This window comes from Cydia amplana, chromosome 26 (genome assembly GCF_948474715.1).
Source record: "Cydia amplana chromosome 26, ilCydAmpl1.1, whole genome shotgun sequence".
In the NCBI taxonomy this organism is placed as follows: domain Eukaryota; kingdom Metazoa; phylum Arthropoda; class Insecta; order Lepidoptera; family Tortricidae; genus Cydia; species Cydia amplana.
In genome coordinates this window covers 6908839-6936241 of record NC_086094.1, presented here as the reverse complement: position 1 = coordinate 6936241, position 27403 = coordinate 6908839, and the positions used below count along the sequence as shown (strand labels likewise).

Sequence of the window (27403 nt, the reverse complement as noted above, 5' to 3'; positions counted from 1 at the left end):
ATGCATGTAGGTCGATGTCGCTCTGTTGTCTGTGACCGATCGGTCTTTGGCGTTGAACTTATGGTGCGGATATATTATTACGCATTAAATAAAGCACCAGAAGATTACCTAATAGAGAAACGAAGACGGCAGTTATTATTAGACACAATTTATATTTTAAAACCCGGGTACGTGTCTACTCGTGCCAGCTAGCTTTCCGCTTGCTCTTCATGTGTATGTACTTGACGTGCGACAGCATGGCGCGTCAACCTGCAGCCATCTGCCGGACACGGGTACCCGGGTACACGTCTACTCGTGCCAGCTAGCTTTCCGCTTGCTCTTCATGTGTATATACTTGACGTGCGACAGCATGGCGCGTCAACCTGCAGCCATCTGCCGGACACGTGTACCCGGGTACACGTCTACTCGTGCCAGCTAGCTTTCCGCTTGCTCTTCATGTGTATGTACTTGACGTGCGACAGCATGGCGCGTCAACCTGCAGCCATCTGCCGGACATGGGTACCCGGGTACACGTGGCTACTCGCGCCAGCTAGCTTTCCGCTTGCTCTTCATGTGTATATACTTGACGTGCGACAGCATGGCGCGTCAACCTGCAGCCATCTGCCGGACACGGGTACCCGGGTACACGTCTACTCGTGCCAGCTAGCTTTCCGCTTGCTCTTCATGTGTATGTACTTGACGTGCGACAGCATGGCGCGTCAACCTGCAGCCAAGCCATCTGCCGGACATGGGTACCCGGGTACACGTGGCTACTCGCGCCAGCTAGCTTTCCGCTTGCTCTTCATGTGTATATACTTGACATGCGACAGCATGGCGCGTCAACCTGCAGCCATCTGCCGGACACGGGTACCCGGGTACACGTCTACTCGTGCCAGCTAGCTTTCCGCTTGCTCTTCATGTGTATATACTTGACGTGCGACAGCATGGCGCGTCAACCTGCAGCCATCTGCCGGACACGGGTACCCGGGTATACGTGGATACTCGCGCCAGCTAGCTTTCCGCTTGCTCTTCATGTGTATATACTTGACGTGCGACAGCATGGCGCGTCAACCTGCAGCCATCTGCCGGACACGGGTACCCGGGTACACGTCTACTCGTGCCAGCTAGCTTTCCGCTTGCTCTTCATGTGTATATACTTGACGTGCGACAGCATGGCGTGTTTCTGCGTGAACTTGGCGCCGCAGTACTCGCACGGGAACGGCCGCTCTCCGGAGTGCGTTCGGATGTGATTCACTAGCGTCCTGTTTGCCTGCAATTTAAGAACGAATGAAACAAGTTTAACACATTCAGTGGCGAAAACCCGACTATAGGGTATTTTATGATTTCGTTCCCAGGCCGGACGACCCGATAGTCGGGATCGTGGCACTACAGCTGTATATGACGAAATTTTTATGGCCTGGTGCGGATGTCTTGTTTGGCTGGGTGGCAATGAATGTGTTAACGTAGCTATACTACTACAAGCCAGCTTTGTAAGTGGCAAATTTAAAAAATGTAGGCGCAACTGATCAATATCCCATTAACTCCCATACTATTTTTTTAATTTCGAGCCTCTTCAACAAGCTTTTACTTAACTTACATTGTATTGTATGTACCTACATAGGTACATACATATGCAACTAACTAATTATGTATGTACGGGTCAAATTAAACAAAATCCAAATAGCTCACCGCAAACCCTCGGCCGCATATATTGCACAGTTTGTCCTTGTCTCTCTTCGCGCCCTCGTGCTGGAACCGTCTGTGGTCCAGGTACCGCGTCCGATTCAGGAAATGCTGAAATCATTTACACACATGTTACTTAGAAATATAATGTTAACAAACATTAGGTAGGGAAAAAGTTGGTATAGCCTGACCAGTAATATATGATAATTGTCAAGAGGGCGCTGTTATTCTCATGTATAGGGTGACAGTGTAGTATGAAAAAAATTGTTTCAGTGAAATTCCGCAACATGGCGCACCCTCAATAGATCCTGGTTCACCTATACCAGGGGCCTGTTTCTCAAAAGCTTGTAACTTGTAATACAAGTGGAAGTCCCTTTCTAACAAAAGCTGTCAAAAAGTGAAATCCGCTTGTATTACAAGTTTTACAAGCTTTTGAGAAACGGGCCCCAGCAAGTTCCGTGTTAACTTTTATTTTAAAATGTGGTAAAGCAACACGTTTTGAGGTATTTGTGTGCTTTATCTGATAATATCTGGGAGACCGAGCTTTGCTCGGAAAACATATAAAAACTAAACAATGCGCGTTTTCCCAGAGAAAAGACCTAGCTAGATCGATTTTTCGGCCCCTGAAAACCCCCATATACCAAATTTCATCGAAATCGTTAGAGCCGTTTCCGAGATCCCCGAAATATACGAGGGGCGTTCAAAATATTCTCGGTATTGATATCTTACAACCTTTTCTAAAATTTCTTTCGTTACTGGCCGCTAAGGTTTATTCATTGACATTAAAAAAAAGTATAATTCGAACCGAGATGTTCTTTTGTTTTTCTGCAATTGCTGAACAAACATGAACATCATGTGGGAATTGACAATGTTAACTAAATTAGAACATCGATGCGTGATAAAATTCTTGACAAAACAGGGTAAAAATCAAAAAACCATAAAAGAGGAAATGGATTGTGTTTACCGTGAGTCTGCTCCTTCTTTATCTACCATTCAAAAGTGGTCAAGCGAGTTTAAACGTGGAAGGGAGAGTGTTGAAGACGACCCTAGACCTGGCCGACCTGTAGTAGCTACTTCACAAGAAAATATTGATAAAGTGGAAAAACTTATATTGGAAGATGGTCGAGTGAAGGTAAAATCTATAGCACAAGTAACCAATCTCATCTCTCTATTGGTACCGTACATGATATTATCCATGACCATCTTAATATGTCAAAAGTAAGTGCAAGATGGGTTCCGCGAATGCTGACTCGGCTTCAAAAAGACATGCGTGTAGCTTGTTGTTCCGATTTTATTGACCTGTGCGGTGAAAATCCTGATGAGGTGCTGCAAAGAATAGTTACTGGAGATGAAACCTGGGTTCATCATTATGACCCAGAGAGTAAACAAGAGTCCATGCAGTGGCACATTAAGGGTTCAGCTCATCCCAAGAAGTTCAAGGTCATCCCTTCAGCTGGCAAGGTCATGGCCACGATATTTTGGGATTGTGAAGGAGTATTAGTAATCGATTATAAAGAAAAAGGTGTAAATATCACAGGACAGTACTACGCTAACATTCTACGTCAATTAAAGGATGCAATCAAAGAAAAGAGGCGAGGAAAGTTAACCAAAGGTGTTATGCTTCTGCATGACAACGCCCCCGTCCATACTGCTCATATTGCCAAGGCAGCTATTGTTGAATGTGGGTTTGAAACTGTTACTCACCCACCGTATAGTCCGGACTTAGCCCCCAGCGACTTCTTTTTGTTCCCCAATCTTAAAAAGGATCTGCGTGGAAATAAATTTTCCGATGATGAAGCATTGAAGGCGGCAGTGGAGGAGCATTTTTACACCAAAGATAAAAAATATTTTTATGCAGGATTAAAAAAAATAATTGATCGATCTTTTAAGTGTATGAACATAGGGGGGGAGTATATTGAAAAATAAAAATATCAAACTTTTCGTACTTGTTTGTTTTCATTCTCATACCGAGAATATTTTGAACACCCCTCGTATATACAAGAATTGCTCATTTAGAGGTATAAGATTGATACGGTATTTGTTTAATGTTTCATGTGATATTGATACGAATAGAAGAATATAAATAATTTATATAGCACAGATACAAAATAGGAAATTCTACAAAACAGGGAAACATAAAAAGGAGAAAGTGCCACGAAATACGCCGTTACGCCATCAGATATATCGGAGCGGCCAAGATGTTTACAAATATCTGTATTATCAAGAAGTTAAAGTGCATTATCAGATATTTTTGCACACCTTGGCTCCTGCGATATATTTAATGGCGAATTGGCGATGGTACTGTCCAAAATGCTCAATGAGTGCGCCTGGTACACTAAACCCGTGTACATCGGGTACCCGTGTACCCGGGTACCCTCACTCACCCGGTCGCAGTCCTCGCAGTAGTACTTGCTCTGCTTAGCGTGCACGTGCCGGTAGTGATTGTTCATGTACGTGCGCCGCGAATACACGTTGTCACACTCGGGGCAGGGGTACTTTCGCTTGGCTCTGCGAATAAAATGTAAATTTCACTCTGGAAGTTAATAAAGGTGTATCTATCATCTTCGTCGCGTTATCCCGGCCTTTTTGGAGCCTGGGGCCCGCTTGGCAACTAATCCCAAGAATTGGCATAGGCACTAGTTTTTACGAAAGCTACTGCCATCTGACCTTACAACCCGGAGGATAAACTAGGCCTTATTGGGATTAGTCCGGTTTCCTCACGATGTTTTCCTTCACCGAAAAGCGCCTGGTAAATATCAAATGATATTTCATACATAAGTTCCGAATAACTCATTGGTACGAGCTAAGAGGGGTGGAAGTTTGTATGGGGAATCGGTAAAAAACAGATCGGGTAAAAATAAGCTACCCAAATTACTAACTCCACGCAGACGAAGTCGCGGGCAAAAGCTAGTACATAATATAAGCGGACACGTGTTACCTAGTGTAGAAGCGCTGATGGCCTAGCGGTAAGAGCGTGCGACTTGCAATCCGGAGGTCGCGGGTTCGAACCCCGGCTCGTACCAATGAGTTTTTCGGAACTTATGTACGAAATATCATTTGATATTTACCAGTCGCTTTTCGGTGAAGGAAAACATCGTGAGGAAACCGGACTAATCCCAATACGGGCCTATAGTTTACCCTCTGGGCTTCGTCGCTTTCGTAAAAACTAGTGCCCACGCCAATTACTGGGATTAGTTGCCAAGCGGACCCCAGGCTCCCATGAGCCGTGGTAAAAATTCCGGGACAACGCGAGGAAGATGATGACGTGTTACCTAGTGTTGTCCCGCTCTGCCGCGTGCGCCGCGCTGCTCTGCAGGTGCCGCTTGTACATGCGGTCGCTCGTGAATCTCCTGTCGCACTGCACGCAGTACGAGCTGTCCGAGACGGAAGATAAGTGCTGCGCGTCCACGTGGTTCTTATATGACGTGGAGTTCTTTAGCTTCTTTTTACAGTACGGGCATTCGTAGCCGAAATGGTACCTGTAAATTATATATAAATAATGTGGCGTTCCACGGGAAAAGGTACCTTTCCACCACGTCGCTCGTCCGCCATAAGGTACCATTACCCGTGGGACGTCACCGTCGCATATGCTGATTTTTCGACGTAAATTATGACACAACACAGCCTTCATACGTTTACTGCGGACTTAGTTTTAAAATATTTTTTTTTGTAGAGATACCTCATAAAGTGCCTCCTACATATACCTCACAAAGCCCACAAAATAAATTATTTTAAACCATGTGTGAAATAAAGCACCAGAAGATTAATAGAGAAACGTAGACTGCAGTTATTTTTAGACACAATTTCTATTTTAAAACCCGTATACAACTATAAAGAGTAGGTTATTTGATTGTGACGTCACATGCTAGTGTTTCATATAAATTTCATAGTAGCAAATCGCTTTGACAGTTCGAACAAAGAAACTGATTTGACTAGCAGTCAAATACCCTATTCTACTTTAAATACAGTCAAATACTCAATTGATAAAGATAAAAGATAGTTTATTCAAGTAGGCATATTACAATGCGCTTATGAACGTCAAATAAAGCTACACCGGCTCCAACCCTACACCTCTGCCCCGAGAAGATTTAAAATAATTTAAATCCCCCCTCAATAGGGATGATGACACATGTTGAATTTTATAACAAAATCTAGTAAAATAGATAGCAAACGAGCAATTTATCACAATAATGTGGATATTAAAATAAAATATTAGAAAATTACAAAATTACAGGACCTGAAAGTTTCAAAATTTAAGTTTTTTTTAACTTCCAAAAACGATAAAAGTACCATTCGATTCCTTACATTTCATCCAAAAAAATATTGTATAGCAACTATATAGATAAACGCAATATTTCACCGACAAAAACGCAATTTTATTGTTTTGTCCATACGGGCGATGCGGTCCAGATGGGCGATGACGTCACGGCCTCTGTCCGTTTTGTATAGGGCGTTTCGCGAGTGAAGTGCGACTGTCGGACTTTGACTACAATTTCTGACTTTTGTGTTACTATAATGCAATGGGTCCCATATAGACATTTGATCCTAAAAACAAACCCGATCGATTGATACCATAAAAAAAAATTAGTCATGTAGCCTATTGGAGGAGGGTATCCCAATATGGGACCGGCAACAAACTCGACGGGACACATCTTTTGAAATATCATTTAGGTACCTACCTAAGGTGTTTCTCAATGATGTCGCGCGACTTGCACCGCTTGCCGCACTCGTCGCACACAAACCGCGCGTGCAGCTCCTTGTAGTGGTTGTAGAACAACCGCACGTTCCTGAACACACAACAATCATCACCTTACGACTTGATGGTAAAGGCCAATAAGGCCTTATTGATTAGACCACAGAATAAATAATACTGCTAAGTACAGAAGACTCACTCTCTAACAAAACGCGTCTGTTACGATCAGCACAGATATGGCCGCTAGGTGGCGACAGCGCCACGCGCGGCTTATGGCTTTCCCCAAAATTGAGGCCGAACGGATGTACTTTTAGCTACCTGTAGCAAAGCGACGAAATCGCGGAGTGAGACACGCCTGTCCTTAGTCAATAAAAAACAACGGGTTGCACTCCGGGAGTGCCGGCAGAAGTGAAAACTTGTAAGTTTTTCAATCAGGTCACGTGTCCGTCTTACGAATTTTCAATCTGTCGGTCACGCGACCTGTCGCGAGTTTAACATTTTTTCCTCATCACAAAAAGTGCACAGCACCGCTAAAGAAGTTTTCACTTCAAAAAATGTGTTTACCCAAATGTTGTGGGATAACAAAGTAATTCCATGCGTGGCTCACTCCGCGATTTCGTTGCGTCGCTAGCGCTACAAATACCAACAAGTACATGCGGCCCACACCAATTTTGGTGTCTAGCCATAGTAGTTGCCGCGCACCGCTACGGAACGGACGCCTGCTCGCGCTTGCGCCACCTAGCGGTCACATCTGCCGTAATGGACGCGTTTTGTTAGAGAGTGAATCTTCTGTACCTAGTACTATTATTTATTCTGTGGTAATTCTTATAAACCACATTTGTATTCCCTCCAATAATAAGTGTACTCACTTGAAACACAGCTCGCAGGCTAAACACTGCAACATGCGGTCGTGCAGCGCGAGGTGTCGGTCCATGCCGGGCTGCGAGCAACACCGCAGCCGGCACACCTTACATTCCCTCCGGTAATAAGTGTACTCACTTGAAACACAGCTCGCATGCTAAACACTGCACCATACGATCATGCTGCTCGAGATAACGGTCCATGCCGGGCTGCGAGCAACACCGCACCCGGCACAACTTGCATTCCTTCCAGTAATAAGTGTACTCATTTGAATCACAACTCGCAGGCTAAACACTGCACCATGCGGTCATGCAGCTCGAGGTGTCGGTCCATGTTTTTCTTTGTACATGACGATCCTTATTGGGAGACATAATTAATCTTAATCTTATTATTTTTATTTTTAAATTTATAATGTAATTTTTGACGATCATGATGAGAAGATAAACATAATTTTGACGAATGTAGCAAATTTATAGTGTAATTTTCATCTTGAAATAAATAAATCTAAATCTAAATCATGCCGGGCTGCGAGCAACACCGCACCCGGCACACCTTGCATTCCCTCCGGTAATAAGTGTACTCACTTGAAACACAGCTCACAGGCTAAACACTGCACCATACGATCATGCTGCTCGAGATAACGGTCCATGCCGGGCTGCGAGCAACACCGCACCCGGCACAACTTGCATTCCTTCCAGTAATAAGTGTACTCATTTGAATCACAACTCGCAGGCTAAACACTGCACCATGCGGTCATGCAGCTCGAGGTGTCGGTCCATGCCGGGCTGCGAGCAACACCGCACCCGGCACACCTTGCATTCCCTCCGGTAATAAGTGTACTCACTTGAAACACAGCTCGCAGGCTAAACACTGCACCATGCGGTCATGCAGCTCGAGGTGTCGGTCCATGCCAGGCTGCGAGCAACACTGCACCCGGCACACCTTGCATTCCCTCCGGTAATAAGTGTACTCACTTGAAACACAGCTCGCAGGCTAAACACTGCACCATGCGGTCGTGCAGCGCGAGGTGTCGGTCCATGCCGGGCTGCGAGCAACACCGCAGCCGGCACACCTTGCATTCCCTCCAGTAATAAGTGTACTCACTTGATACACAGCTCGCAGGCTAAACACTGCACCATGCGGTTATGCAGCTCGAGGTGTCGGTCCATGCCGGGCTGCGAGCAACACCGCACCCGGCACACCTTACATTCCCTCCAGTAATAAGTGTACTCACTTGAAACACAGCTCGCAGGCTAAACACTGCACCATGCGGTCGTGCTGCTCGAGATGCCGGTCCATGCCGGGCTGCGAGCAACACTGCAGCCGGCACACCTTGCATTCCCTCCGGTAATAGTGCTTGGTCTGGTGTGCTTCAAGCTTGTCCTGGGACGGGCAGCGGGTCTTGCATATTTTGCATTGGTATGGTCCTATTGCCTGAAATATTGCAGTAATATGAATGGGCCCCACAAAATCGAGGTCGCGGCAAACCTCGACTTGGCGATATGACCTCGACTTGGCGAGATGACGTCGGCTTGGCGAGATGACCTCGACTTGGCGAGATAACCTCGACGCCTTTGACATGGTGGGAGACGGGTCAAGACCGGAATACGTGGAAAGGGAGGATGAGGCCTTTGCTCAGCAGTGGGACACTCTAGGCCAGCGGTTCTCAATCTTTTTTTTTTGACGGAACCCTTTTGGAAAGCGAAATACTTGATGAAACCCTACAATAAAACAATAGTTTTTAGAAGTGTATTTTTTTATTAAATAAGCATAATTCTAAATTCTTGCGGAACCCCTGCAGGGGTGTCGCGGAACCCTAGGGTTCCGCGGAACACACTTTGAGAATGGCTGCTCTAGGCTCATATAAATAAATATTATTGCTGGTATTGTTGTACAGTCGCCATCAGATATATCGGAGCGGCCAAGGTGTTCACAAATATCTGAACACGCGTCTATTGTCAAGGTGTTAAAGTGCGTGTTCAGATATATTTGAGCACCTCGGCCGCTCCGATATATATAATATATATATATATATATATATATATCTGATGGCAACTGTACACCAACATCGGCAAATTCACCCTGTGCAAAATTGCAGGGTGTAAAAGCCAAAGGATAAAAAAAACCTTGGCAAGCTCCCCAACTAATAACCAAAAAAACCTCACCTCGTCATGATACTTCCTCTGATGTTTAGCCAACCCATCTTCATCACGCCACGTCGCCACACAACTCACACACTTATACTCCTCTTTTAAAAAAGAATCTCCGCCTCTCTCCTCTTCCAAGCCATTCAAAAGAGCAGCAAGCTCTATCGGCTTCTTCCTGACTAACAATCGTCTATGTTTCTTTAGTTTTGCATTCAAAAATCTATACTTCGCTTTCCTATTCATTATTCTCTTCATGTTAAATTCCTTCCAATTGTTTGATGTTTCCGGAATGGTATCCGTAACATTATCCGTGACATTTGGTTCATTTGGCTCATTGGATTCAGGTTCGTCTTTGACATCATCATTGTCAAAGTGGTTGAATTCATCGTAAATGTCTATCTCTTTTTTGATAGCTTTTATTTCGTTCTCTTCATATGTTAAACATATCTGGTGGTTGGTTGTGTGAGGGGAGAGGTTTGAAAGAGATTGGGGAAAGGGGTACTGAAATTTTTTAAAATATTTATTCCAATTAGAATCTTATAAGGTGCATATTAAATCTAAGGAGAAATATTTTTCTGTTAAGCAACCATATTCTCTTAAGATTTTTATTTTTAAAGTATGGCCGGACTTTTAAAGGTAAATGATTTTGTTCTATCTACTTGGATTGCCATACCTGTTTATTAGTGTAATAAAATTGAAGTGAAGTTGCCATACCTGTTTATTAGTGTAATAAAATTGAAGTATCTTCTGGGCTTCTAAAACTTTCTTTTTGAACATCCTGACTTTCTTCAGAATTGCTATACACTCCCAGCATAAGTACAGTTCATTTGGAAGCATCTAAAATTGAAAAAAAAAAAACAACTACAATATTTGAAGTTGAGTTCGTAAATAAAAATCGACGTACATATACAAATACGAGAGTTCTTGCCCTATGACGCTCTGTTCAGCAATACATTTCATATCATTGTCTTCTCTATATTGACCGAAAGCTTACCATATTCTGATTGTCTAAGATTTTGTAATAGATATCGACATATTCGGTCACGGTTGAAAGAACTCTGTCTGAGCTTAAACATGCGTGGCAATGAGATATCTTGCCGTAGTGCGGAAAGAATTCATTTTTGATTCCGATCTTATCCATTTCATTAAATTTATATAAATCTTATAATAAAAAATAAATAAACAAATATTTTTTTTTACTGACAATGACAGACAGTCACTGGCACTGGCCATCAGTCAACTGCAGGATGTTTGAGCTAATGTTATAAACGGGTGTGACGTGCTGCTTGTAAAACAACAGACTCCCGCACCGCAAAGAAACATTTCTTTCTCGCTCTCACTTATGGGTGCGGCGCACCAAGGTTGCGGTGCGGTAGTCTGTTACGGCTTTTGAGCCCCCTCCAGGCTATGTGCGTGAATCGCACCGCGAAGCCACGTACGAGTGTGGAGGGGATTTTTTATTTGTAGCAAACGTTCAGAAATTAAACAACTGTACCGATATTCGGAACCTAAAGTAATATATTGAGAGAGTGGCAACACTGTAGTTAGTCGTATTGTCCTTTTCTAGCATATACGTCCATCTCTCTCCCACACCCCCACCACTTCAGGCAGTTGCGTTTGACAATTTTGACACTTAGAAATAAACGCAAATTACCTCATTGGCTTGCTGTTTTTCCATCTGGAAGGTCGTGAAGCTAAACTGCTGGTGAGTTTTTGAATTTGTACCCCAGTTTAGCTGACTATATTGAAAAACAGTTTCTAACGGCTTTTGCCGTTCGAAATAAATATTTAAATTTAGTTGTCCGTTAAACTATCTAGCAAATAAAAATGATCCGGAATAGTGATGTGCAAGTGTTTTCAAAGGCTGCCTGCGCGCACCGTGGCTATGCCAATGAAAATACTAAAATCACATGGTAGAAAACACATCGAGCTGGTAAAGCGTGCACGTGTCACCATTATAATTTAATTTTATTAAGTCTCTTCCGAGTCTTGTTAGTTTAAATCTTTGTGTGTGTATAATAACGGTTGAAATTATATAATACTTAAATGGTGATGTGTGGAGGTATACCCTTTCAAGTGATTTGTGTTTTCGAATACGAATGGATCGGATAGTTAATACGTGTTACGTAGAACCTACGTATTAAGGTAGAAGCTTATAGACGTGTAGGGTTTTTATCTGTCCAAGTATCTATCAGCAATTTATCTTTTTATCCCGTTCCGGGTTAATATAATATTGCAAAATTAATTTTTTGGTAATAAACTTGCTGATAAATAACGTGTACCCGAATAGGAGTCGACGATATTTCCGCTCTAAGGGACACAAGGTAACGAACAAACCTACATCGCAAACATTGCATTTATTTTTGTGGAAAGTGAGTACTTCGGCAGTACATAAACTTAAATCTGACTAGACATAGAGAGAGATTAGCATGGCTCTGCGCAAGAATGACATGCGAATTCGTGAAGTATTTCACTCTGTATCTATCAACTTATATCTCTCCAACTAGATCTTTGATTTATGTAGGTAGGTACCTACTTAAATATATAACTTAGCAGGTACTTACAGCTTTAAAGGTTAAGGAAAAGAACTCTTGCATGTAGGTGCTATATGTGCTTGTGTTATTTTGAATTTGAATAACTTGATTATTAATTCTATACGTAACTACATACAAGAGGGTCAATTCTTAAGCCTACTTACCTACCTACATAAATAGTACACTTAAATTAAACGTTTCAAATAAAATCGGAAGCCTGTGACATGGAAGGGCATTAACGATACGGGAATCTTTAGATTGATTCATTGACGAAGACGCATGGTTTGGTTCATATTGTCAAATTATATTAGTTAACTGTAGAGTTAAAGTTTAGTTTTGGCAAATCTGTACGTCACCGTGAATGACACTTTCTAAAAGTGCCTGTTAAAGCCTGCGTAAAGCCTTTCACCTTGTCGAGCAAGGAACCCGCAACTTAGGGAATATTACCCATAAACTCAGGGTATTTGATTTGAATGATACTTATTCTTAAACTTACGTTTATTATGGTTCCACCTGCTAAGGTGCGCCTAAGAGAATCTTTTATTCGTTCACAAACTAACGTCAAGTTATTTGTGATGAAACCAATATATTATGTACCTATCTAAACCTGCGCAAGGCTGCCATGTTTACACCTGCGTAAGGTGTGCCAAAAGAATCTTTGATTCGTTCACAAACTAACGTCAAGTTATTTGTGATGAAACCAATATATTATGTACCTATCTAAACCTGCGCAAGGCTGCCATGTTTACACCTGCGTAAGGTGTGCCAAAAGAATCTTTGATTCGTTCACAAACTGACGTCAAGTTATTGATGATGATATTATAACCTATGTAAGCCTGCGCAAGGCACGTCAGACATATTCACAGAAATATAAATGATATGGTCATAACACAGGCGTGCGAGTAGACCACAATCACAAAAATATTACAAAGATTAAGTTGTAAATATCTCTTTTTAGAGAAAGTAAAAATGGTTTAAAATAATGTTTTGGCTAAAAATCAGTCGAAATAGGCAAGGCTTCGTTATTAGAGTTTTCATTTTTGTTTACCAATCTATTTCAAGGGTCCCGAACACCCTATTGGCTAAACCCGAAATTGGGCTAATTAACTGTGGTAAAAGTGAAAACTGCTTTCCATTTACATAACATTTCTAAAATTATAATAGGTAAAATAAAAACCTAAGATTCCAGGCCTATCTCGACTCATTTTTATTTTAAAGATGAAAAAATCTTTGCACCCTAATATAAAATTGTGGTCTGGAGACGCTAAGCCTCATAACTTGGGTGGCATAGATAATACTAAGAGATTTAGTCACCTAATTTCGACTATAAGCCCAGGCAGAATATTGATAATTAGAATAAGGAGTGGTCAATCCTCCAAGGTCCATACAATCTGTGGACTCTAATTAAATCAGGCTCGGTAAGCTCACGACACGACAGAGCTTACGATTCCATTCTGAAATAAGCTATGTTTACAATATATATTACCCATGGTGTTAAACAAACAGCCTGCTCAAGGTGTACAAAGGGTCCGTTTAACGGCCCTATAAACATCTACAAACCTTTGAAGTCTAGGCCTGCTACAATATGACAGACTAGAAATAAATACATATGATCCCAATGTAAGAGCAGCTCACAGTTGCATAAATTACATTTGGCTGGAGAGCACTTGTCTTTCAGTTAACATGTTTACGAGTACCTACCTATGTACACGACATGACCAAGGTTACCTACCTTTTTTACATAATTATTATATCCCTGACTGCCATGGTATATTAGGAAAATTATCATGTGCTGGCGGTGCTGCACAAGCATGTTTGAAATAAAATATACAAAACTGGCCTAACGGGCGTTTATGAATTATGTATTTTACACCCTTGTGTCTGTATTGTGACCCTGGAAGTTTTAAACCACCTGTATCGTAAGTGCTCCTATGCACGGATTAAGTTTATAATAAACTACCCATGCCCTAACCTCAAGGGCAAGTGCTTCTATGCACGGACCAGATACTGTTATCACTTATTTCACTTATCATGACTTGTCATAGTTTGATACTACACGTTTAATAAATTTAAGACCGTGGAATGTACCCACTACAAAAGGTTTTTAAAAATAGTGACTGAATGGTTTGCACGAACGGTTCTAGCACAGTTTCTGGGCGGTCACGTCTAGGGCATGACCCTCTAGTTCTCAATTTATACAAAATTATAGCATTGTGATACTGTTCGCTTTGCACAATAAAATAGGGGAACAGGAGCACGCCTTGCGAAAAGGCGAAGCTATTTTGAAACGCAAACCTTTCAAAAATAGATTGAAATATATAAATAATTATGTTTTTGGTGTGGAACATGTAATTGTACACCCAAACAAATGCAATCATTTATTATATGTTAGCAAAACTCTGCCAAAGTGTTAGTCTGTCTCTACAGTGTAACCTGAAGGCATGAATGCACATGAATCTCTTGAAACATGGTGGATTAACTAATTTACACCCCGTCTGTGTCTTGCTCCTACCAAATCCACAAGTTGAGGACCTCAACCTATCTAGGCACCCTTCTTGCTCAAGACCTGAAAAAATAATCTCATGCAGTCAAGTGTCGGAAAACCAGGTCCACACTCTTAGCACTACCGTGAATATATCTAAGAAGTCTGTATACTGCCTTCCAGGAGGCGGGATGTTAATAGACTAGCCTATATAGTAGGCCAGAGATATAGTATACAAAAGCACACTGGCCCAAATCCAGTAATATTATATGCACTTCAGAATACAAAATAATTGACTATTCTGCGTATATTTGATATCAAAAAGTTACAATTACCTACCCTTAGGTCATAAGGAGGATAAATATACATAAATATCAAATATATTCGACAAAGTGTTGACCCTAGCATTGGATAAAATAGGTTCCTCTTAAACGGCATCTGCGCTGTTGGCTTTGGGCCCACGGGTGCCCGGCAAAAGGTCGGGGACCCCATGGTTCCGCACAGTTATTGCAAATAATGTAAAATCACAAAATAAACACAAATTTTCATTTTGGTTAAAAACAAATATGCGATGAGCTAAGGTTTCGAATTAAGTACCTTATTCTTAATCTGGAAAGAGAAGACTGAATATTCAGAATTAAGCTATGTCTATGAATGGTTTACATAAATTAAGCCACTTTAGCGTTCAGAAACAATCAAGTTTATGTCTACTAGTAGGCACCAGATAAGGTAAACTACTCATACTGCATATATATAGACAATAATGAGTACAATTAAGGTCACTTGATGATAGCTAAACATGAATATAAGCAGAATGAGCTGCACCTATACAAATATCATTGATAAAGCTCTGTGGCAATTCTACATTTACCATTTGAACGCCAAGAGCACCAAAAAGCGTCGTAACTAGTGCCCACATGAGTATTATGATATGGCTTAAGCTCTCAAAGTAACCTTCACAATTTTAAGTAAGGTTTGTTTAGGTCCATTAGCTCGCGTTCGCGTTAGTAAAGCGTACAAACGATTAAATGAATTTTATAGCTATAACCAAATAAATAGCTCACACTGGCTCACAGTCATTAAAAGAATTCAGTAAAATCATTAAAAGTATTCCCTATGACATTTTAGTAGACAGTACCTACCCAATATTAACTTTGTGGATAGTGATATAACGAATATTTAAAATATTCGTCTACTTAATCCTGAGGGATTCTGGAAATAAGAAAGGTCTTGTCCTTGTTATATCCTGCAACTGCTTACCTTACTAGATAATTATTATCAAATTTGTCAATAATTGGGAGTTATAAATAAAAACTACTCCAGTACTTTATGATTTTTATCTTTTCATATTTTAATTACATCACTCCATATCACAGATGTTGTATGCTCCCTGAAGAGTAGACTGACTTATCTTCTTTTACATAGTCTCACATACATATAATTAAGTACTATAGCACCCTTGTGGTGACTCACTTATTTTCGTTGAAAATTTATAAGTACCTACATTAAATACGTATATAAAATGGAAAGTTAGTATCATAATATAATGGTATATAAAATTGTATGCTTTACTAAATACCTCTCTCCTCACATGTATTAAAATAAAGGGTGTACTACATAATTAATTAATTAATTAAACACTCCTAATATAATAATATTACATATACATAATATGTAAGTACATGTATAATCACATTGGCTTGGCGTCTTCCCACCACCAGGCGATAACAAACACGTCTCAATATATTACTTTAGGTTCCGAATATCGGTACAGTTGTTTAATGACAGCGTTTTACACAAAAATAAAACGCTAATTAAATAACTTACCATATTCGGAACCTAAAGTTTTAATCCTGCCTGGTGTAAATATGTATAATTTTGAGACAATGAGGTAATTTGCGTTTATTTCTAAGTGTCAAAATTGTCAAACGCAACTGCCTGAAGTGGTGGGGGTGTGGGAGAGAGATGGACGTATATGCTAGAAAAGGACAATACGACTAACTACAGTGTTGCCACTCTCTCAATATATTACTTTAGGTTCCGAATATGGTAAGTTATTTAATTAGCGTTTTATTTTTGTGTAAAACGCTGTCATTTTATAGACTGTCTGCTAGTTTTGACAGCTGACAGAACAGAGTTTGCGTTCGCTGATGTGTGTTATTGTATGTATATGGTATGTATAGTATAGGATAGTCTCATTAATTATGTGTAAAATTCCAAGTTAATTATCAAAACTCTAGACAAATATTAAATTACTAAGGATGCTGGTTTGACCACCTTTGATTATTTGCTTAAGCTATGTTGCAATGTAAAGATTTCACGTAATTCTTATTGGTAAAGTGGTGGAAGAAAAATGAACTGTATAAAAACGGAATCTGACGATTTAATATGCCGCGGCTGCCTCAGCACGGACCGCCGGCTCTCACCTTTAGCGAACTATGACATGTTTCTTAGTTTATTGGTCGAAAAACAGAGGACCGAGGTAAGATAATATACAAAGCCCGCTCTTGAAATACCTGTAAAAAACTAGTACTGTTTATAATTTGTATAGACTAGACTTCGAGATAGCTAAAAGCAATGAGGAGGATTAATAAGGATTTTCACTTTTCACAATAACCTTACCTCGTTTTATCATTTAGTATAGTTTTTTTTATCTGATAATGTTGAGATTTAAAATTGCCGCATAAGTGTACATACTGTAAATTAATTACTGAATTGATCGCTAGATGTCTCTTTTCGAAATGCAAACTAGCTAACGGTATGTTTTCTAAAAACAATGGAGTCAAACAGTTTCCATGGTCAAGTCAGTAACCAAAAATAAAGTGACAGTGATACAGTGAAGTGAAGTATAGTAGTAGTAAAAGTAACAGTGCTTAGTGATAGGAAAGTGAACCTTAAAGTGCAGTGTTTAAGTGCGGATTTAGAACAGCCAGGTGCGAACATTTGGTCCTATTCGAGTCGGATCAGGCTGTGACGCGAGTGATAGTGCAGTGCAAAGTGGACTCTATCGGATTGCACTAAGGACTATAATTGAGTAAGATCGTTCCGTTTATTTAAACTTGTAGAATTTCGCGGAGTGTGCTTTGGACTTGTAAAATTTTCGGTGATATTTGGGACTTAGAATATTTCGTAGTGTTCTGAAACATAGTCTAGTTTTCGAGTATCCGAGACATAGAAAATTTTCATAGAATTTGGGACATAGAAAAATTCTGTGATTAACAAAGACTTAGAATATTTTTCACTAACTTGTCTCGGTGAAAATGGAAGCCTTATTCGTAGTTCAAGCGGATAACTTACATCTTCTTCAGAAAGCAGCTGCAAACTTCAAGAAGTGTCCCAAGGCGAGACTTAACAAGTCATACTTGCGGTTTATGCGTCGTTGGACTAAAAGTAAATATGGCGATGTATAAAAATGTCTAGATATAAAATAAAAATTGGTCCGAGTATTAGAAAGCCAATACTTCAAAATGTTTAAGTCTTATCAAGTCGGAATATAAAAATGACTACTTTCAAAGTATACAAATGTCTAAGTCTTATCAAGTCGGAATATAAAAATGACTACTTTCAAAGTATACAAATGTCTAAGTCTTACCAAGTCGGAATATTAAAATGACTACTTTCTTTACATAGGTCCAGGATTATAATAATACATATACGGAACAAATTCATCCCCTCGTAACATCTAGTTCTTAAATTAAAACGAATAATATTCAATAAATATGAACAAGCTAATAGATAAGCGATCAACAAACAAGCTGAATTCTAAACAGACAAACTTTTATCTATATATTTGGTCTAATATACAGATGCACATTTTTATACCTCGTCGAAATTATATACGCACGAACTTATGCAAGTAGACATTTTTATACATCGCCATATTTACTTTTAGTCTAGTGCCGCAACATATTTGTATTTGGTCTAATATACAGATGCACATTTTTATACTTCGTCGAAATTATATACGCACGAACTTATGCAAGTAGACATTTTTATACATCGCCATATTTACTTTTAGTCCAACGACGCATAAACCATACTTGCAAGTCAGACTACAGAATTTAGACAAACTTTGGGAAGTTTTTCAAAACACACACCGAGAGATAGTGAAGATAGCGACAGCAGAACAACGAAATAGGCACGAATATTTTACACAAGAGATATACGACAATGGAGAAGAGTTGTATATAGACACCAAAGCAGAGATACTTGCGAAATTAGAAGACGAGCAAACGAGTCATACACAAGGAACGGAGAAGCAATCCATCAGACCACAGAGCCAGGAAGTGAAGCTACCTAAGATTAATATACCACAGTTCAATGGAAATTACAATGATTGGGGGACTTTCAAGGATCTCTATACATCTCTCATTCATAATCAGAGTTCATTGAGCCCAGTGCAGAAATTGCACTATTTGAAGAGTAGTCTTAGTGGTGAAGCTGAACAACTGCTAAAGCACATTCAAATTACTGAGAAAAATTACGAAGTAGCATGGAATACCTTACACAACAGATACAATAACAAGAGGATTATGGTTAACTCAATCTTGAACAGATTTTTGGGTCAAAAGAAACTGAGTGTTGAATCTGCCAAAGGTGTCAAAGAATTGCTGGATATTTCTACAGAATGTCTAAACAGCTTGAAGAACAATGACATTAATATCGAAAACTGGGATCCAATCATAATACATCTATTGGTGAGCAAGTTAGATACTGAGTCACACAAGCATTGGGAAGAGGATCTGAAGACATTATCTGTGGAAGACTTGCCGACATTGGAACAATTCAGCAAATTTTTGGAGGGAAGATTTAGAGTTTTGGAGATGGTTCAAACTGCGCACCCAAAAGAGAAGCCTCAAGTTAGAGCCAAGACATTCCATGCAACTGCTACGCCTAGCAGTACCACAGACTCCAATCAACAATGTGGTTTCTGTAACGAGGATCATTTCATCTACAACTGCAAGGAGTTTGCTAAATTGGATCCTGAGCAACGATCCAAGGAGGTTCAAACAAGGAGTCTTTGCTTCAACTGTCTACGGCCTGGACATAGCGTGAGATTTTGCAAGCGTAATACTTCATGCCTGCGTTGTAAGAGAAAGCATCACACACTTTTGCATGTTATTAAAACTAACACTGTATCACTCGAAGAGAAACCAGAGCAAGAAAACAAAGAGCAAGCTACACCAACAATCAACATAGTATCTCACTGTGCCTCTCAGAGACGGGTTACTCTTTTAGCTACAGCACTAGTGAATATTATGACAAACAGAGGAGCACAAGTAGTTCGAGCACTCATAGATCCATGTTCGGAAGAGTCATTTATATCAGAGGAGACAGTCAACAAACTACAACTCAAACGAACAAGGGTGGAGGGTCAAGTGACAGGGGTAGCGAAGATGTCGACTCCGATCAAGCACGCGGCGGAGATACAAATTGTGTCGAGAATAAACAAGAGCTACAAGCTAAACTGCACCGCCTACGTGACGAAGGAAGTTACTGACATAATGCCTGTTACGAAGATCAATAAAGAACAATGGACTCAACTACATGGCTTGGAGTTAGCTGATCCCACATACTACAATCCTGGAGAGATAGATTTGTTACTTGGTGTGCATGTCTATACAGACATTTTAATGAGTGGAGTCATCAAGGGCAAACCAGGATCACCGATAGCGCAACAGACGTTATTCGGATGGATAATATCAGGTGGAGCACCCGCCGAAGAGCACGGGAAAAATGGAAAAATTGTTAGCATGCATTTGAGTGTGAGCCTAGACAACATGCTGCAAAGATTTTGGGAATCGGAGACGCTAGATACTGAGAGTAAAAACACTCTGACGCCTCTAGAGAAAAGAGCTGAAGAGATTTATGAGAAAACACTAGCGAGAGATGAGGATGGGAGATTCATTGTTGGACTACCATTCGTACGAGATACACCGATTGTTCCTGAAAATTCCCGTTCAATTGCTGTCAAAAGACTAGAATGTCTGGAGAGGAAGTTAACACACAACAGCAAATTGAAAACTGAGTACGATAACGTGATTAAAGAGTACCTTACCTTAAAACACATGGAACCGGTAGGCAAGCCTGAGAAAGATGAGAAAACAGTCTACCTTCCACACCATGCTGTGGTTCGCGAGGATCGAGAGACCACGAAAGTGAGAGTAGTTTTTGACGCATCCTGTAAAGGATCTAATGGAGTATCTCTCAATGATGAACTACTGGTTGGACCGACTCTGCTAGAAGAGCTAAGAGACGTCATCATGAGATGGAGACAAAACAAGATATGTTTTGTGGCAGACATCGTAAAGATGTATCGACAGATCAAAGTTCGAGAAGCAGACACTGACTATCAGAGAATTTTGTATAGATTCGATCCAAAAGACGAGATTCAAGATTTCAGAATGCTAACTGTCACATTTGGCACAGCACCAGCGCCATTTTTGGCAATAAGAACACTAAAACAGCTGGCCAAAGAAGAGAAAGACGCATTTCCTATAGCATCTGAAATTATAGACAGAGACTTTTACATGGATGATGTACTTACAGGATTTGATGATGTGAAGTCAGCATTAGAAGCACACGAAGAGCTGAACAAAGTAATGAGCAAATGTGGATTTGAGTTACAAAAGTGGGCTTCTAACAGCAGAGAATTTATGTCGGCCATACAACCTGAAAAGAGAGAGAGTTCAAACACAGTAGACATGAGTAGAAAGAGCCAAATAAAGACACTCGGAATAATTTGGAATATTGATGAAGACAAACTCAAAGTTACACAAAAAGAAATCAATACTGAGAAACCTGTCACAAAGAGAAATGTACTCGGACAGATCGCTTCACTTTTCGATCCGTTGGGTTGGTTAGCACCAGCAATCATGAAGGCAAAAATGTTCATGCAAAAGCTATGGCTGGAAAAGCTAGATTGGGATGAAGAACTACCCACAGATCTAAAAGACGAATGGATCCAGTACCAAGAAGACTTACCTGCGTTATCAGCGATACAGATTGATCGTTGGACTGGTTCTAGTAAAAATTCAGCGATCGAGTTACATGGATTTTCCGACGCATGCCAGACAGGATATGCAGCAGTCGTGTACCTCCGAGTTGTACCCAAAGATGGATCACAATGTCAAGTGTCTTTAATTACAGCAAAAACAAAAGTAGCACCAGTTGTTAAACCGCTGTCTTTGCCACGCCTTGAACTATGTGGATCATCGCTACTTAGCAAACTCATGAAACACGTGATGAAAGTTCTAAATATCGAGTTGCAACAAACCTACGCGTGGGTAGACTCCAAAGTGGTTTTAGCCTGGATAAAAGGAGATCCAAACCGATGGACACCCTATGTCAAAAATCGAGTGATTGACATAAGGAGCAACTTAGACACACACTGGTTATATGTCAATACAAAGGATAACCCAGCAGATCCAGCTTCCAGAGGTCTGTCACCCAGCAAGCTGAAACAAAATCAGTTATGGTTCAATGGTCCGGAGTTCTTACGTGAACCTGATTTCACCATACCCGTCGACTCCATACCTGAAACAGAGTTAGAGAAACGCTTGTTAATAAAGTGTAAGATCACAACCATAGACACAGACTCTGAAAAGCTTACCTTACTGAAGAAATACTCGTCACTGCAAAAACTTCTGGACGTGATTTCATATTGTAGAAGATGGCTGAAGATCCTGAAAAAAGAAAAGAATGTTAGTAAACATATAACCTGTGAAGAAAAAGATGAAGCACTTACCTTGTGTTTAAAGATGTCCCAAGAGATAGAATTTCCTGAAGAAATTGATCACCTGAAAAGTGAAAAAGCAATTAAGAAAAGCAGTCGTCTACGGCAATTCACACCTTATCTGGATGATAAAGGTCTTTTGAGATTAGGAGGAAGACTGAAACACTCAGAGTTGAGTATGGATCAAAAGCATCCTATTATAATAACTAAGAACAACGTATTATTACCTGTTTTGTTGGATGATGCTCACAAAAACACTCTTCATGGAGGGCCTCATCTCATGACACCATATTTGAGAAGCAAATACTGGATTATTAAAGGAGGTTCTTCAATAAGGCAGTTTTACAAGAAGTGTATAACGTGTGCAAGATACAATGCTAAAATTAATACTCAGCTGATGGGAAACTTACCGGAAGTTCGAGTGAAACCTTCACGCCCTTTTCTTATAAGCGGTGTTGACTTTGCCGGTCCCATCACATGCAGACTGAGTAAAGGTCGAGGAGCTAAGACATACAAGGCATATATTGCTTTATTCATTTGTATGTCCACCAAAGCAATACATTTGGAACTAGTCAGCGATATGACCACAGAAGCGTTTATCGCTGCCTTCAAAAGATTTGTGTCTAGACGTGGTCATTGCAAGGAACTATGGAGTGATCATGGTACTACATTCGTTGCAGCTGAAAAAGAACTATTAAAGATGTGGCAACAGGGTCACAACGAAGTTCCAGAAGACTTGCTCAAAAGTTTAGACGACAGAGGCACTCGTTGGAGATATATTCCCCCTGGAGCACCAAACTTTGGAGGACTATGGGAGGCCGGTGTAAAATCGACGAAGTATCATCTGAAAAGAATAATGCAAGACGCAACCCTGACGTTCGAAGAATTTTATACGGTCCTTTCGCAAGTTGAAGCGTGCCTTAACTCACGTCCATTGGCTCCATTAGGTGATGATTTAGATTATTTGACACCCGGACATTTTCTGGTCGGCGAACCCTTGATTTGCTTACCAGATCGCAGTAATGAGCAGAGTAACATATCCAGCTTGTCGAGATGGCAGTTGACCCAACGCATGCTACGAGATTTTTGGATTAAATGGCAAAGCGAATACCTTTCTCGGTTGCAATTGCGTCCAAAATGGAATACACCTAAGAAGGATTTAGAAGTTGGAGAACTGGTATTGATCAAAGATGGAAGATTTCCACCAGCAAACTGGAGAGTAGGTAGAGTACTTAAGAAGTACCCTGGCACTGATGGATTGAGTCGTATGTATGACATTTGCACAGCTTTCGGGATCACACAACGGCCGATTACCAAGCTGTGTCGACTTCCTAACTAGTGATCAAGGAATACTTCCTTGGCGGCGGAGGATGTTGAGATTTAAAATTGCCGCATAAGTGTACATACTGTAAATTAATTACTGAATTGATCGCTAGATGTCTCTTTTCGAAATGCAAACTAGCTAACGGTATGTTTTCTAAAAACAATGGAGTCAAACAGTTTCCATGGTCAAGTCAGTAACCAAAAATAAAGTGACAGTGATACAGTGAAGTGAAGTATAGTAGTAGTAAAAGTAACAGTGCTTAGTGATAGGAAAGTGAACCTTAAAGTGCAGTGTTTAAGTGCGGATTTAGAACAGCCAGGTGCGAACAGATAAGTACTATAAATTTTAGGAAAAAGATTGTTCTATCACTCTCACATTGGTAGTGTCTTAATTTAACTGGCTTCTACTTAAAAAATACTACATATAAAACACTTTGGCTCTTTATTTTAATTCTTAAGTCTTGGTCTAGTTATGGATATGATATAAAAAAAAATAGAGTGTACTCCCTTTACAGGCATTGAGTAAGCCATACATACTTATATGTTGGGAATGTAATGCGACTTTGAGGAGATTCCAGTTGTTCCAAGGCCAGGTGCGGCGGGCCCACACGGTTCTTGAAGAATCATTAACACTTGTAAGTTTTTATTTAATAAAAGTTTGTTTAAAAAAACCCTCTAAGCGCCACTTGCACCATCCCACTAACCCGGGGTTAACCGATTAAAACGTTAACCCAGTGGCCCTAAGTGTGAATTAGTATGTATGTCTGAAAAGTCAGTCTATGTTTATAGGTTGACTTCTTGTTTTATATATTTTGTCAAATTTTCAGCCACCAAAAAACACATTATCCTGTCTCAGTATTAGAATTAAAGATAAGTATGACGCTTGTTTCGAAGACACTCAACTTCTAGAAGAGAACCCGTATTTTAAAATTCCCTCTCTCGAGTCCATTAAACGTGAAACACCGAGAAATGAAACAGAAACAGATAATGATGTTATCAAAGTCGAAAATGCAATAAGTGTTAGTAATAAGGGATTAAATGTTCCGCCCAAAAACAGAAAAATAAAAAGCAAAACTATAGAAAAGAAGAAAAGAAAAGTAAAATCCGAAGAACCTTTAGTAACCACTTTGAAAGTAGATAAAAGTAAAAAGAAAAGCAAAAAGAAAGATAAAATCAAACACGTAGAAATTGAAGTTTGTAATGTGAATGAAAACCAAGCCGATGATAAAGTAGAAGTTAAAGTGGAAAGAGTTAGTGATGTTGAAGAGAATCATTGGATGCAAGACGCTTTTGACGACGAACAGCATGTAACAGATAATTATGACTCGGACGATAGCTATAAAGATGAGAAACAAAAAAGAGAATGTAAGAAGAGACTCTTAACTTTCAAGAAAACTATTATAGATTATAGTGAAGATGTTTCACAGTATTTTACAGAGGTTGTAATGAGTGAAGGGGAAATGAGGGATGTATTGGAGAATCAAGTCGAGCTTGTAAACAAAGCGAAGCCATACCGATGCGAGTTTTGTGGACTCTGTTTTAAGCAGAAGAAGACTTTGACTGGTCATGTCGGTCATAGTCATAGAAAGGTAAGAAAATTTAGTAATTATTACAATGTACCTACTTGTGATTCTTGTGAAGTTACAGCAATGCAATGGGGTTGGCCAGTCGAAGTATTTAGCAGATGGCGCTAGCATAGCTTGTCCTGTCAATCTGTAGTATTGTGTCATATACTTGTATTTTTTGAATGTTATGCTGATGGGAAGGGCTTGACACTTAAGCCAAATCTCATAGAGAAAGGGGCAAGCTGTGATGGCGCCATCTATGCAAACCTTTGACAGTTGCCAACCACAATGAAAATAAATAAATGAATTGCATATCAGCCTAATGGCTACTTTTATGGGAATCATGGCATAGTCTTATGGCGTTATGCATAAACGTTTGTCAAATCTAACAAGCCGTTGATCAAAGAGTAAAGTAAGTACATATATAAACATTACAATGCAGGGAGTATAAAAGCTGTAGGAAAAAAAAAAGTTTTATGAACATTGATATAGTATAAAGAACTGGATACCCAATCAGCCGCCAAAAATGGCCCCACAAAAGTGATGTCAAAACAGATCATGCATTACTTTTTCGTTTAGTCTTGTTTGAAACGCTCAAATGTGAAGTTGTCAACAATTTCGAAATGTGCCGTTAAAATATGTAAAAATAACAATGATAAAACAAGGAAAAAGGATGGAATGTATTTCTTTCGGTTAGTTCTTTGGATAGCATTACATAATTTATGTAATCTGGTGGTAATTTTATGGTTTTGAATAAATTAATTTGTTAGTACCAAAGAAGGGATGTTAAGGAACAAAAATCTAATGAGTCGATGTGAGGTCAATATTTTTTTATATTTTTATATGGAATTCATAAGAAATAATATTATGTTTAAATTCAAGATTTCCAAGAAAACCTATGCGACGTGCAAAGTGGACTGCTATTTAATTATAGCAAGAGATAGAGGTGATGCAGTTTTAAACAAGGCAAAACGGCACTTGTGTGTTCGGCCCATTTCCCTGTTTCCGACATATACACCACCAATAAGGGCTTATATCGACTAACTGTAAATGCTAAACCTGTCGGAACACAGTGACAACCACAGGATTTTTTTTATAAAGTATAGGTAGACTTTATAAAAAAAATCCAATCAGTATCTAAATGTCCCCGTGCACCCGCGCTATGAGTAAATGTAGATCTTAAATACACAGTTATTTAATAAGTAGAATTTATTTCAAGGAAATTAGTAATTAAAGACGTATACTTACGAATTAAAAATTTAATTTGTTTGAATTTGAACCACGAATTAATTTTATTTGAGCTCCCGATTAAATTAAATTTGTTTTATTTATTACTTCAATTGGTTTTCCTGTACAGTAATACATATTAAAGTGTACCAAAGTGACTCCATTCGTTCATTATTCTCGTTTGACGTTGTTTGACGTAAATACGTTACGTTTAGTGCCATCGGACTAAATTTTTTAACAGTGTTGGTACTTATGTTTGCAAATTTGACACTTAATGCTTACGACATTAAGCTCTTTTCTGTACGAAACATTTATCTTGACTCAAAATTTACGTAAGCGTTTTTATCATCAATGCAAATGGTGCGAAACGTCATTGGGATCCACATTTCTTGACGTTTTTGTTCTGCTTTGTGTGTCTATTTCTTTTATATTAAGTCAGTGTTTATGAATAAATATTTAAAATTTCTAAATTTTTCTTCTAAATGCAACCTACAGAGTATATAAGCTTTTTTAAAGACCTTAATTATTATACTTAAATTTACCCATTACATATATACATTTTTTACTTACACAGTAAAAAATACTTTTTTTTTACCTAACCTAACCTAACATTTCAGGCAAAGCACAAAGATCAAATTAAAAAGGAACCAGACGAGGCAAGCGATCGTTTCTTCCTCTACCGCTGCTGCTACTGCGACAGAATGCTACGGAAGGAGCACACACACTCACACCTGCATGAGCACCACCGGCACAAGTACCAGTGCCTGGGCTGCAGATGGTCGGAGGCTTTCTTCTGGTGAGTTATAGCTGATCATAATTATATTAATTTAGATTCTCTACCGCTGCTGCTACTGCGACAGAATGCTACGGAAGGAGCACACACACTCACACCTGTACGAGTACCACAGGCACAAGTACCAGTGCCTGGGCTGCAGATGGTCGGAGGCTTTCTTCTGGTGAGTTATAGCTGATCATAATTATATTAATTTAGATTCTCTACCGCTGCTGCTACTGTGACAGAATGCTACGGAAGGAGCACACACACTCACACCTGCACGAGTACCACAGGCACAAGTACCAGTGCCTGGGCTGTAGCTGGTCAGAGGCTTTCTTCTGGTGAGTTATAGCTGATCATAATTATATTAATTTAGATTCTCTACCGCTGCTGCTACTG

The 27403-nt window shown here is 39.8% G+C and overlaps 2 protein-coding genes and 1 non-coding gene across 4 annotated transcripts; 2 read left to right on the top strand and 1 right to left on the bottom strand.

Moving 5' to 3' along the window:
* Positions 1-857: 857 nt before the first annotated feature.
* Positions 858-9672, bottom strand: LOC134660262 (zinc finger protein 250-like). Of its 2 annotated transcripts, XM_063516005.1 has the most exons (7): positions 9382-9672; positions 8451-8650; positions 6342-6449; positions 4935-5141; positions 4047-4170; positions 1669-1773; positions 861-1249 (listed from the first exon to the last, which is right to left on the bottom strand). In XM_063516005.1, exons 1-7 carry the CDS (start codon positions 9616-9618, stop codon positions 1091-1093), a joined length of 1140 nt encoding a protein of 379 aa, XP_063372075.1. In that variant the 5' UTR covers positions 9619-9672; the 3' UTR covers positions 861-1090. The 2 variants fall into 2 exon arrangements, with proteins under 2 accessions (XP_063372076.1, XP_063372075.1); XM_063516006.1 differs by lacking the exons at positions 8451-8650; positions 9382-9672 and adding an exon at positions 8061-8146 and having other exon boundaries at positions 858-1249.
* A 2067-nt stretch (positions 9673-11739) lies between these two features.
* Positions 11740-11843, top strand: LOC134660342 (U6 spliceosomal RNA). The gene has a single exon (XR_010097878.1). It is a non-coding gene; the product is annotated as a U6 spliceosomal RNA (small nuclear RNA).
* A 4726-nt stretch (positions 11844-16569) lies between these two features.
* Positions 16570-27040, top strand: LOC134660332 (uncharacterized). Its single transcript, XM_063516080.1, has 4 exons — positions 16570-16861; positions 23953-24072; positions 24265-25026; positions 26847-27040. The coding sequence occupies exons 1-4, from the start codon at positions 16733-16735 to the stop codon at positions 27027-27029; spliced, it is 1194 nt and encodes a 397-aa protein (XP_063372150.1). The 5' UTR covers positions 16570-16732; the 3' UTR covers positions 27030-27040.
* Positions 27041-27403: the final 363 nt, after the last annotated feature.

Excerpts from the sequence above, each read along its gene's own strand:
- LOC134660262 (XM_063516005.1), bottom strand. The coding sequence starts at position 9,618 with ATGAAGAGAATAATGAATAGGAAAGCGAAGTATAGATTTTTGAATGCA. Across the intron at positions 5,142-6,341 it reads ATCATTGAGAAACACCTTAG|GTACCATTTCGGCTACGAAT; the intron begins GTAGGTACCTAA and ends TATAATTTACAG. Across the intron at positions 4,171-4,934 it reads GCAGAGCGGGACAACACTAG|AGCCAAGCGAAAGTACCCCT; the intron begins GTAACACGTCAT and ends TTTTATTCGCAG.
- LOC134660332 (XM_063516080.1), top strand. The coding sequence starts at position 16,733 with ATGAACTGTATAAAAACGGAATCTGACGATTTAATATGCCGCGGCTGC. Across the intron at positions 16,862-23,952 it reads TCGAAAAACAGAGGACCGAG|GCATTGAGTAAGCCATACAT; the intron begins GTAAGATAATAT and ends CTCCCTTTACAG. Across the intron at positions 24,073-24,264 it reads TTGAAGAATCATTAACACTT|CCACCAAAAAACACATTATC; the intron begins GTAAGTTTTTAT and ends TCAAATTTTCAG.